Source organism: Python bivittatus, unplaced genomic scaffold (genome assembly GCF_059951505.1).
Source record: "Python bivittatus isolate LINGU-HERP-01145 unplaced genomic scaffold, Pbiv_v1 ctg000190_np1212, whole genome shotgun sequence".
Lineage (NCBI taxonomy): Eukaryota > Metazoa > Chordata > Lepidosauria > Squamata > Pythonidae > Python > Python bivittatus.
Genome location: NW_028277042.1, coordinates 11,160,522 through 11,172,931, shown reverse-complemented (window position 1 = coordinate 11,172,931; position 12,410 = coordinate 11,160,522). Strand labels below are relative to the sequence as shown.

Sequence of the window (12,410 nt, the reverse complement as noted above, 5' to 3'; positions counted from 1 at the left end):
GCCTATCCTTTTAAGAAACAAATGGGCAAAACAGAATCTGCAGGGAGGGAGTCCCAAAAGGTCTGTTAGCCAAAAAATTCATTCAGGAATAATACAGTTTAAACAGGGTGCAGAACTGTTTTTAAGATCACTCCTAAAAATAGAAGTGGGTGGGGACAGGGCAACCTCTAACCCTGATTTACTGTAATGTAAGCAACTGATTCCCTACAAGATTCAAATATTCCCTTGGTAGCCATTACAATTTGCATGCAACTTTTAGAAAAGCTCTAAGGCTGCCCCAGGTTTTCGCGGGGCTTCACTGTTTAGTCTAAAAGAGGCTTCAAAGTGGGGTCATTTGGGAAGACGGGGATATCCTGCCCGTTAGTACATTTGCCCAATTAAAAAAAATAAATTTGTTGTGTGACCTTTAATTAAATTGTCACAAGTAGCACCATTCCTACTTAACAGTTTTTAATCACAAAGTATGCCAAAAAGCCAGTGTGAATTATGTTGTTAGATTTTAGGGGCAACTCCAGTTCAAAATAGAAAAAACTTATATCAATCCTCCCCCACCCCACCCCGCCCTTTCAGGCACCTTCTGCTGTCTAAATGTGTTGGGACAGCTAAGTAGTGCTGTCATTCCTCCAAGGATGGCCACTGATGGCATTGGGCTGGGCAGTGTTTCTCAACCTTGGCAACTTTAAGATGTGCAGATTTCAACTCCCAGAATTCCCCAGCCAGGAATTCTGGGTGTTGAAGTCCACACATCTTCAAGTGGCCAAGATTGAGAAACACTGGGGTAGGGACTAGGGGCACCTTAAATCCGGACGTCCAGAAAGAGACGCGTGCATCAACTGTGTTGGCACGATATGCTCATCTGTATTAACCTAATCATGGTTTATTGAGTTAATCCACTTCCCTGGGCTTAAACGGTATACGGAGCCGTCAACTAACCACAGCCCACTAAGCTGAACTGCATATCCTGTGAACGCTCAGCCTTGCAATGCGGTTTCTTGGGATGAAAGTTTCTCTGCGCCCAGTCAGTTAGTTCAGGGACCACCAGGTTAGTTCTTAACCTGATGCGCCCCCTAAGACGCCCCCTCCCCGTTCCCCTCACCCCAGGCAAGGCTCCCGGGCTCTCCTGCGCCGCTCTCTTGACCACGTCTCCGCCTTGCCCCGCTGGCCCTGCGCTTGGGCACAAGCCGAGGGGCTCAGCCTGGCTGCGGAGGTCTCGGACTGGCTCCCTGCAGAGCATCTCAAGCGACTGGGAGGCGTCGCTCGCTTTGCCTTCGCCTTCACCGGCAACCTCACCGACGCTTTCGAAAACGAGCGAGCGAGCCTCACAGAGACAAACAAAGGGGGAGCATTAATCGCTTCCTTCTTACGACGGCGTTGACCCACAACGGCTCAGGTAAGCCCCCCCCCCTTTTCCTTTTGCCCAGTGAAGAAGCCAAGCGAGTCCAGTCGGCGGAAAACGGTTCCCCTCGCATTTCTTTTGATCTCACGCCGCGGGATACACCTTGGACCGCCCCGGGGCCCGGTTACCTAGACGACGTTGTCAGCAACCTTCCATCCGAACGCGCGGACGTTCTGAACCCGCCCTCTCCGCCAGCCTAAGCCAATTGCGCGGTTCCTCTCAAACTGCTGTGGGTGACGTCATGGACGGTGAGTTCCCCCCTCCCTCCCGTCTTCTTCCTCCCCCTCCTGCTGGCTGTCCCCGTTTGGCTGTGGAGCAGCAGCAATAATAGCCAGCAGAAGCGGCGGCGGCGGCGGCGGCGAGCACCGCGGGGCGGGCGAGGCAACCGGCCCGGCCCGGCCGGCGCAGCATGGCTAAGCACCACCGCACACCGGCGCGCAGCTCGGAGCCGGTCATTGAGGTCAAAAGCAAGGTGAGCGAGCGCGTCTGCCCCGGCGGCTTGCAAAGAGGGGCGAGCAGATTTGCGGCTGCTCCGATCCGCGGGCGGCTGCGGAACGACCCGCCAAGGCCGGCGGAGAGGCTGCGGCAATTCCCAGACTCGGGGACGAGCTGCAGGGCGAGAGACGCCCGGCCCAGGCGCCCAGCGGCGGAATGTTTGCCCGGCTGGATCCGCCGCGCAGCAGGTGCACCAGGGAGTCGCCGCCGCCGCCGCCGCCGCCGCTGCTTCCCGGGCGGGCGGGCGGGCGGGTGGGCGGGCGGTCTCTCGCACGACCCGACGCGGCGCTCTCCTGGTGGGGGCGCGACGCATCTTGCCTGTTTTGGGTGCAGCGCTGCGCCGGGCGCTTAAACCCGGCCTAACGGAGGGCGGTGTGGGGCGATTGTTTAATGTGTACCCCCCCCCCGCCCCCGCGAGTCTCCCGGCAGCGCATCAGCGGCCAGACTGGGGGTTATGTGCTCCGATCTGTAGGGATTTCCGCGCGCTGGTTCTGCGCGGCGTGTACGTGAGACAGAGATCGCCGGAGTTCTTCCCCCAGGCGAAGAAAAACACCGGCGGGTTATGCAATAGTGCGGGGTTTGGAAACTGGGAGGGGGCGGCGGCTGAGCCGATTTCTCGCTCGCAAATTGCCCCGCAGGGATGCGGGGGGGGGGAGCGGTCTCCAGACGCTCCGCACCGACCCGCTGTCAATCCAGGGATGCTGCAGGCTTCGCCTTCCTGGGGACCTCCTCGTCAAAAAGAGTATCCTTTGTTGTGTGCCCCCCCCGCGCGAAAAAAGGGGGGAAGCACCGGCGTGATCTGCCTTGGGACAGTGGAATGAGGTTTGCAAAGGGGCAGCCCCACCTTGGCCTGATGCGTAGGGAGGAGTCGTCGCTCCCGTGCCCCATGCCAAGGCCTGGTGGTCCTCAGCCTCTCCACCAAGTAGCTCAACCAGCAAGTTCTTGGGAAGGCTTGACCGTGCAAAAATCCGTCCTGGTCAGAGGAGAGCAGCCTTCCCCCACCTGGGGCCTGCGGAGGTGTTGGACTGCAACTCCCATCCTCTGCACCCAGTATGGTGTTACCTGTATTGGTTGCAGCTGATGGAAGCTGCCTTTCCACATTTCTGGGAAAGGCCGCTGCAGCGTGACCTGGTTCACACAACCATCAGGTGGCTTGGGTTGATCTTAGCATGTTGGATGAATGGAGAGACTGTGCTTTAAAAAACATGGCGGGTGGTTTGACATGTGGTACAAAACAACTGTGGTTTATTCAAATGCAGCACAGTTAAACAAGCCGTGGTGCAGTTTGATATGCAGTCCCAACCTGTTTAATAAATGCATTGCTCCTTGTTATTATTGATTGCTGTACTGATCAGGAACAATACACCTGTTTGAGGTAGCACCAAATAAGGAATCTAGTTTTGTATGATATTAGCTTGGAGGAGCTCAGACCTTTGGCGTGAAAATCTTGTGTGCTATCAATTATTTTAATAATGGGCCATAAGTTGCTCTTTGTTTATGCCCTCTTTGGGGGGCATAAAATTCACTTTTTGGAACAAAGCAATCATGTTGACCTATTTTAAAAGGAAAGTCGTCGGCCCTTTGGATCTTCCAACAGGTTCCATGAAAGTTCTCCAGATGAAAAATACAACCTACATAATGAAACAAATATAACCATAAATAGTGTAATAAAAACATGGCATTTATTTTATAATTAGGAAAAAAAATAACAAACATGATTGTTTGCAAGATGACAATGTATTAGATGATTGAAAAGTGTATGTGCAGTTTAACAGGTAAAACTTACCTATCCAGTTACTGTAATGGGCTTCTCAGAACCTGGGAAAGAGGCTGGTGGTTTGCAAAATATTACAGACACATTCCTTCTTTACCTGGAAAATGAGTAGCCATCTCCCCAGGGCATCAACAGGTGGTTAGCAAGAGGAACAAGAAAATCCCTAACAAACTTAGAGACAAACTGGGTGCTAAACCGAACATATCCACTTGCCAAGATTTCTTTTACCTAATACCTTTTTCCCTTTCAATACATCTAGTTTTAGGTTGTAAGCAGCTGCTAAGGCTTGACAAGTGCCTTCCAGGTGTGTTGAAAGCATAACTCTCCAAATTGTGAGCAGTTGGCTGAGGATTCTCAGAGCATAGTCCCACCGTATCTGGAGGGCACCAGTTGGGAAAAGCTTCATCAAGGAAAAGGAAAAAGAGTTCCTTTTCCATCTCAGTGATCCTGTTGATTGCTGGGCTCCATGCAGGCTGGAAGAGCAGAAATTCAAGGCATGATTGTAGCCAGCTGTGATTAAAGTCAAACGTTTTGATAGCAGGAAATGGGCTAATGAGTTAAGAAAGTATAAGTATGTAAAGCGGGCTTGCTGATTCCTTGTAATAAATCTTAAATGTTCCCTGAGCATGTCAACAAAATGCAATTGTCCAGATTGTCCCAATGCTGGACAAACCTTTTCTAGTAAAATGTCCAGCCACCATATCGATTTTTTTCATTTAAGCAGTATATATAAAAGATGCTGTGCTGTATATATTTGCTGTCTGAAAACAACTTTGACTCTCTTCCTTGAGCACAAGACCATCCATCTACTCAAAACTGACTGCGTGTCTGTTTTACAATGTAGCAATTGTAAAATTTTGTACAAAAATTGTACAGTTTTTTAACAATTTAGCAGCAGCTCCAAATTGTTAAAAACAATTCTGAAATGCCAATATCTTGTTGGATACTCTGTCCTTCAGAAATGTTAGGGACTGTTACTTTCAGGCGTGTTCTTAAGGATGCTACAGGGTGTTTTGTTCACACATCACACTAGGCCCTGGTTTGTTTTACTTGTAGTTGGACTAACTCGCAATTGGTTGTGTTCACACGCTGCTTACAAGCCAGCCTGAGTTTATCCATCCCACTTAGCCAACACCAAACAAAGCATGTGATGGCTTGGTGTGATGTGTGAGCACAGGGAGTGTTTTGCTGTGGGTTGGTTTTCTCCCAACAGTGTAAAAGGGAGTTTTCGTTGGGGGAGAGAGAATGATGAATCACAGGAGAGCCCAAAGTTCTTGGCTGCTTTGAAAACTATTCCCCAAGGCCAAGTCTTTGCTGCCTTGGTTGAGCGGCTTTATCCGTTTGCTATTTTGTGTCTGACTTTTTTTCCCTTCCTGGGCAGTTTGAAGCTGAGTTTCGCCGTTTTGCCATGAAGCGGTCCAGTGTGGGGGGTTTCCAGGAATTCTATCAGCTGATCCAGAGGGTACACCGAATCCCCTGTTCGGATGTCCTCCTGGGATACACAGACATCCATGGAGATCTGCTTCCCATCAACAATGACGACAACTATCACAAGGCCCTGTCGTCTGCCAATCCTCTTCTCCGGATCATCATCCAGAAGCGAGGTAGGAGGCACCTGGAGATTAACTCCTGCTCTTCTTTAATGTACTCTATTTCCATGGAGGTGTGCTTTTTTATTCAAAGCGTTTTGAGAGAGTAAAACAGGGTCATTGCTTCAGGTCCCAAGCAAGTGCCGAGGAAGATCGATCGACTTCGATCAAGATAGTAAAACGAATCAATGATTCTATATTGACAGTAATTTCAACATTTTGAGTTCCTTTGCCCATTCACAATTACTGGGCCGTTGACGGAAGGGAAGAAAAGAATGATAAAAAATGTGATGGGGATGCAATCAAAATAAAACAGGGAAGGGAAGCTCAAATGGACATCATCTCTCATATACTTATTCTTGCTCATTCCCATTACTAGTGAGTCTGGGATGCTCCAGATGTTAATGATCCACAACTCTTAGGCAGTCCCAGGAAGTATGTCCAATGGTGAAGAATGCTGGGAATTGCAGTTTAGCAGCATTTGAAAGATAACAGCTTCCTTATCTTTGCCCACTGCAATTGCCTGAATAGAGCTCTGGCGTTAGTAATAAGACTTCTAAAGGTCAGTTGGGAGAATGTTGCTCCAAATTCAGTGGGTTTTGTTTTTTTTAAATCCATTAGTGCTATTCTTCGATGGGAGATGCTGTTTTAAATGGGAGAAAAGTTTGCTTTCCAAAATACTTCCAGCACTTAGCCAGCCCATAGGAAAGTATGGACTGGTTATTTGTGGTCCTTATAAGGCAAAACTATTAGAATAATTTAAGATCTTTTAATAGCTTCACTGATCACAGCCTTCTCCCTCTGAATCTGGGCATTGGAGCAGATACTCAAATTCAGGAGGGTTGTTTGTCAGAGGGACAGTTGACTTTATCTGTGCAGTAGCAGCGCCCTCTGGCTTTAAAGAAGGGAATGTAGATTTTTATCTTTGGAGACAACAGAATGAAACTTGCAAACCAATACCGTAGAATCGAAAGTTGTTTGTGGACTGAAATCCAGACAGCTGAAATTTGTTATGCAGATTTTTTAAAAATGGCATAAATGTATTTGTCAAGCTTTGATTTGACTCCATCAAAGTTTAGGTTTTTGCATACTAGTAGTTTTCCAGCACTGGAAGGATTGGAATGGGGGAACAAATGAATCAAACATTGGGAAGCCATGTGAAGATACTATCCCAGACATTGAATTTATGCCTGCTGTTAATTCATGGTTTATTCAAGCTTGTTGGCTGGGTTTGCACCACATGTTAAGTGAAAATCAAACAAATCACATTACTTAGCTCAATGGGTAGACCAAAATTCCTGAGCTGCAGTACAAAAACATTCTTATCTCCTGATTTGCCACTTCAGGATTTCCAAAAACCTGTTCTGAAAATGATCTTGTTCTGCTGCCTAACAAATGTTGATGTTCTGGGCTAAAGGTCTTCTGATGGACTTTCTTGAGATTTATAATAATGAGCATCACATTCCAGACAATACCAGGCTGTTGGCCCTAGGCATTACTTTAATTTCTCACATGGCCTCTAAAATAATGTCCCAGTATATTGTGGGAAAGTAAAAGCCAGTTAATCATAGTTTACCCAGGTTGTACAAACTACCAGGTCTAAAATACATTTTTTACAAAGAAGATCGGGAACAGGCAATGGTGGTAGAACCTCAGGCAGAGCATTGGGAACGTGGCAGCTTCTGGCAGAAAGTGGCTGGTATGTCTCTCTGCAGTTGGGTTTTGATCTCATCGGTCTGTTTTCATCCAGAAGCAGCAGTGAAGCTGATGAATGGATTGATGTGATTTATTTGGAATCGGTGTGCAGATGAGAGCGAGCCAGAATCCAGCGCTTCACCGCATGTCTCTTTTCTTTTACTCTTCCTGTCTGTTCAGAGCCCCAGAAAGAGTGGAAACCTTCATTGTTTCTAGCCTCTTGTGTGTGATGGTACAGTCTGAGCTGAGCTGAGAGATGATGAGCAAGGAGAACAGTAGCCACTTGGGACGGGAGACCCACGGATGACGTCTTGTCTAAGGCTCCTGCAAAACCTGGAGCTGACCTAGCTTGGGGCTCTTCCTGGAGTGGGAAAAATGCTTCTGCTGTTCAGCATAGGCTCCCAGGCTAAAAATAAGCCGCTGCGCCCAAAACACAGGGCGATATTTATAACTGGGGATCTGTGTCTGCCAAGGTGCTCCTTTTAGGCATGGCCATCTGGAAAGGGCTCCTCCTTTTTCTTTCTCTCTTTCTTCTGCTTTGGGAAGATGCAAAGACTGGATATTATATACTCTGCTGAGAGGTTTTCCACCATCCTTCACTGGACAAGCAGGCTCGTAAACAGTAGCAAAAATTTCCTCCAGGCAACCAGGCAGGGCAGATTATAAATGGAAACAGCACTGGTATTTTATTTTTTTCCCTTCCTTCAGGATGAAAGAAAGGGGGAAAATAATGCATCTGGGGCATTAAAATATTTGTAGCCACAGCTAGCTCTTTTTGGGAGGTGAATTTGCAAGGTTGCATTGTGTTGCTTCTGTTTTGGCATGGGGCACCCGCTGGGGCATCATGTATATGAATTCCAGGTATCATTTGCTTTTTTCTGGGGTTCACATTCTTCTATTTTTATATAAGTTCAGATGGTGAATGCCACTTTGCTCCACGCTGTTACTAGTGGGGTGTCAACTTTATGGCAGCAACGTGTTTAGACTTGGCAGGTTTCTGTACAAGCAACATACAGTTTGTCACAAACGTTCTTCTTGGTCTCAAGATGATTAATCTGTCCTCTTACCTCCTCTTGAAAAAAAGAATTGTAGACAGCAGAAAGTATAAATGAGGCATAGACAACATCTCCTCCAGTCCCTTCCCATTAATCTTTCTGGTTGGGCTTAGCTGGAGTCAGCCTGAAACATCTGAAGAGTACCACCTTGCCTACTCCTAATATGGGGATCTCTGGATTTCTGTTTCTGTTTTACACAGCAATAATTAACCCGTGGGATTCATTACTCCATAACTTAGTGATGGCCATTGACTTGGATGGCTTTAAAGGGGGATTGGACAATTTCACAGAGGACAGGTCTAATGACCATGCTTGGTCTTGAAGGTTCAATGTTACATTGGGCTGGGGGCAGCATAATTCCAACTCCTAGTTGCAGGGAACATAGAAGGAAGGGGATATGTCTTCATCTCCTACTTGTGAATGTCCAGAGGCATCTCATCTCATTCTTTCACTCACAAGAAAGAAAATGCAGGACTGAGATCCAGCCAGGTCATTGTTAGTTTCCAAATCCATTTTATGATGTAAGAGAGCCCTTAACCCAAACCTGCCCCTCTGTTGCTTGCATTTCATTCTGTTTTTGGCTTAATACACTGGACTCATTCATAAACTGTATCTTACCCGTATCTCAGTGGCTTGTCTGCCTAAGACGTATTCCAATCTTATTACATTACATTGCTTCTTTTGGCTACGTGTTATTTCTGTGTGGGACAAGTAAATGGCTCTTCCTGCCATTTACTTTGTTCTCAAAACCAGCTATGAAGTAGGCTAGACTGACAGAGAGAACTGTTCAATTTATACATCACACTAAGCCATAAGATGGATAGACTCTTTCCCCTTCCTGTCTCCAAGCTTTCATGGATCGGTAGTTTCACCTTCCCCAATCTGGCATCCTTCATTTGCATTTGATTGCACCTCTCAATGCTTAACCATGACTGGGCAGGTTAGGTGATGGGCACTGTAGTTAATACATCCACTGGTGCATGGAAAATTTTAAGTGACTGATCCCTGAGGCCCTTGCTTGAAAAGTCAACTCCTGCATCTTCCTTTACAAGGAATTCCTTTACAGATAGCCTTCAAATCTTGCCAGCACTTTGCCTTCTCTCATCCCTCTGTCCTTTTCCCCAGCATTTGGTATAAAGCTGGCAGAAGCATGAGAGTTGTTGATGTTTTCCTTTTGTACCTCCATTTCCCATTCCTTAGGAGAGAAGCAGGGTTTAAAAGGTACAAGCTCAGGGCTATTGTTACCTTTTGGCAGATTACAGCTGGATTAGTTACAAAGCAGATGTCTCTCTCTTCTCCCTTCCCAACTCTTTATGCGCCAGACTTTTTTCCCCCCCTCCTGGATTTACCCTTGCAGCGTGTCAATAATAATTTCAACTAATGTTTATACTGTTCTGTTCGCTTGTGTCTTTTCCTCTGCTTAAATGCTCATATGCAGATTTTAGATTAGCAAACATTTAACTAAATCATCATATGGCAATATAGGACAAAAACACCCCTTGTTCAATATGGAGGAATCGACAGCCTAAGCATTGTATTGCCGGGGCTTCGGGGAAGCTGATTTCCAATGAATTCTTGCAGGATTCAAGGACTGTACGCTGGTTGCCCCCTTTCCCCTGGCAGTTGTGTTGGTTAAGTGCTGTGGCCCTTTGTGTTCTGAGCGGAAAGCTACAGAGGAATGCCCACAGGGCACAACTCAAAATGTGGTTGAAACTGAATTATTCATATCCCTTTGCAATCCTCCCAGCCTGGTGCTGTGTAATCCTAGAAGCAGCAAATGCCATTTAGAACTAGGGTAACTCTCTCATCTGGGTCAAGAAGGCTGAGAGGAAGGAGGCAATACTTCTGGGCAGAATAAGATCTATGCTACATTTCAGCTGGATTTGTCTTCTAGTGACTACGGCAGTGTTTCTCGACCTGAGCAGCTTTAAGACGTGTGGACTTCAACTCCCAGAATTCCCCAGCTTGGCTGGGGAATTCTGGGAGATGAAGTCCACACGTCTTAAAGCTGCTCAGGTCGAGAAACACCAGCCTATGGAAACGGAGTCCTTGTCTCTTGCACAGACTTCACCTGCACAATATTGTCATTACTCAAATATCAAACTATCAAAGCACCCCATTATCAAAACTCCATTTTTCTTGATCCCCACCCCAATCAGGCAGAAGGTTCCCACAAAGAGAGTAACTAATATACTACAGTATTCTCACATTTCATGAAGGGGGAAAACGCTTGCCTTATGTAATGTAGATAAGAGGCTTATCCTGTGGTGATGAAGCCATGTGGTCCAGTGCTGTTCCTTGCTTAGAGAAACTCAAAAATGACACATCTAGCTGATGTTTCTCCTTCCCAGCCAGGCACCACATTTGCATTTGGATACTGTACATTCCAAAGTGCTAAACCATTCTCACAGCACTAAACCATTCGGCACTTTCACAATATCCAACATTGGGAGAAAGCCGGTGCTTGAAAAAGATAGATCACTTGATGTGATGGAATGGAATTATGAAGGCCAGGCTCAGGGAGATAAGCATTTTCTTAGCTCACCGGAACTGCGTGGGAGGAACAAAAGGATGAGACTGACACCTCCCTGAGGAATTCACACTGTTGTGGCTGGAGGACTTTGGGAACTGGGCTTTTAGTCTGAGAAGATTCTTGCTAGAGGTTGTAGCTAATAAACATAGCTGGACTGAATTTGGTCTCTTGGAGTTCCTTGGGCTAGGCCTGACACTTGGCAACATGAAGACATGTATGGTTGAAAAAGGGTGCATCAAGAGATGGAAATCCAGTGGTTGGCACCTAATATTGGTGGGTGGCTAAAGGGAGAGACAGGTAACATCGTTCTTAAATGGATAGAGTGGGTATGTGTCTACAAATATACGTGCACACACACACACACCACACATGGGAGGGGTATGTGGCTGGAAAGCCATGGATTTGGGATCTGTGCCGAGAAAAGTGACGTAGGAGGCAACTATCATTAATAGGGAAAAGCCAGCAAGGAGCCCAGCAAACCAGGAGGTGGAACTGAAGGATACTGATAGCTGGAAAAGAGAAGTTGCACATGTGACACCTGCTTGTTTTTCTTTCCTTGCAGCAGAAGCCAATGCCAGCGTCTTTGCCTCCAACTCACTGCAGCGGAAGAAAAAGGGACTGCTGAGGCCAGCGCATCAGCGGGCCAAGCCACACTTGCTGATCGGAATGCCCCAGGACTTCCGCCAGATCTCTTCCATCATTGATGTGGACATCTTGCCCGAGACCCACCGGCGTGTGCGGCTACATAAACATGGGTCCAACAAGCCCCTGGGCTTTTATATCCGGGATGGGGTCAGTGTGCGAGTGGCCCCTCATGGTGTTGAGAAGGTGCCTGGCATCTTCATCTCCCGCTTGGTCAAGGGAGGCCTGGCAGAGAGCACTGGACTGCTGGCTGTGAACGATGAAATCCTAGAGGTCAATGGCATTGATGTGGCAGGCAAGTCACTGGACCAGGTCACTGACATGATGGTGGCCAATAGCCACAATCTCATCATCACCGTCAAGCCAGCCAATCAACGCAATAACGTGATCCGCAGCAGCAAGGCTTCGGGGAGCTCCGGCATGTCCACAGACAGCACACCCAGCCAGCAGACGCCCAGCCCAGCTTCCCAGTATCTGAGCAACTGTAGCACAGCAGAGGGGGAGAGCGATGAAGAGGGAGACCTGGTCATTGAGAGTGACTTGCCTGCCAGCTGCCCCAACGGGGGTCTCCTTGACAGCCTACAGCACAGCCTGTCCCTCTATAGCTCTCAAGGCTCGCTGCCCTCTCTGAACAGTCACAGTGGCAGCGGGAGCCCCATCCGGGGCAGCCGGGCAGGCAGCCTCCAGGAGGACGGCACCGTCATCACACTATAGCCTTTGGTACAATCGTCTCTCCGTCCCGTTCTACTTGAAACACAGTGTTTCTGAGGTCAGTTTGGAAGGGCCCCATCCCTGGCCATTGGCAATCAAATCTAGAGATTGGAACCCGAGGGTTGCCCTCGCTGACCCGGACATGCGCGCCACCATCACGCTCCAATGGTGCTTCCTGCAATGAAGATGACAGCAGCAGTTGGAGTGAGAGGGACCAGTCCACCTTCCCCCAGATCTTGGCTGCCCCAGAGACTCCTTTCTGTTTCCAGGGAGCTAAAGAGTTGGGCCTCCTGTTCCTTTCCCCTTTTTCTCTTCAGCCCCTACCTGTAATTCCTGGAAACCAAGAGGGGACTTATCTCATTCGCCCCCAAGCCCTGCCTCCCCTGACTTCTCATGAAGTGTTTGATTTTAGGTGTTTTTATGATGACATGTGTCACAGATTAATATATTGCAACAGACTATTAAACCATGGCTTTTTTTTTTTAGAAGTGCTCTTTCACATTGTTTTATTTTTTTTAAG

The 12,410-nt window shown here is 47.6% G+C and overlaps 1 protein-coding gene across 3 annotated transcripts; it reads left to right on the top strand.

Moving 5' to 3' along the window:
- The first annotated feature begins 805 nt into the window (after nucleotides 1-805).
- On the top strand, nucleotides 806-12,367 carry PARD6A (par-6 family cell polarity regulator alpha). Of its 3 annotated transcripts, none has more exons than XM_088136026.1 (3): nucleotides 806-1,644; nucleotides 5,047-5,269; nucleotides 11,100-12,363. In XM_088136026.1, the coding sequence occupies exons 2-3, from the start codon at nucleotides 5,074-5,076 to the stop codon at nucleotides 11,891-11,893; spliced, it is 990 nt and encodes a 329-aa protein (XP_087992152.1). In that variant the 5' UTR covers nucleotides 806-1,644; nucleotides 5,047-5,073; the 3' UTR covers nucleotides 11,894-12,363. The 3 variants fall into 3 exon arrangements, with proteins under 3 accessions (XP_087992152.1, XP_087992151.1, XP_087992150.1); XM_088136025.1 differs by lacking the exon at nucleotides 806-1,644 and adding an exon at nucleotides 1,673-1,868 and having other exon boundaries at nucleotides 11,103-12,367; XM_088136024.1 differs by lacking the exon at nucleotides 806-1,644 and adding an exon at nucleotides 1,674-1,868.
- Nucleotides 12,368-12,410: the final 43 nt, after the last annotated feature.

Bases quoted from the DNA above. Each gene is read 5' to 3' on its own strand.
- PARD6A (XM_088136024.1), top strand. From the start codon at position 1,806: ATGGCTAAGCACCACCGCACACCGGCGCGCAGCTCGGAGCCGGTCATT. The intron at 1,869-5,046 runs GTGAGCGAGCGC...CTTCCTGGGCAG, and splicing joins TCATTGAGGTCAAAAGCAAG to TTTGAAGCTGAGTTTCGCCG. The intron at 5,270-11,099 runs GTAGGAGGCACC...CTTTCCTTGCAG, and splicing joins GATCATCATCCAGAAGCGAG to CAGAAGCCAATGCCAGCGTC.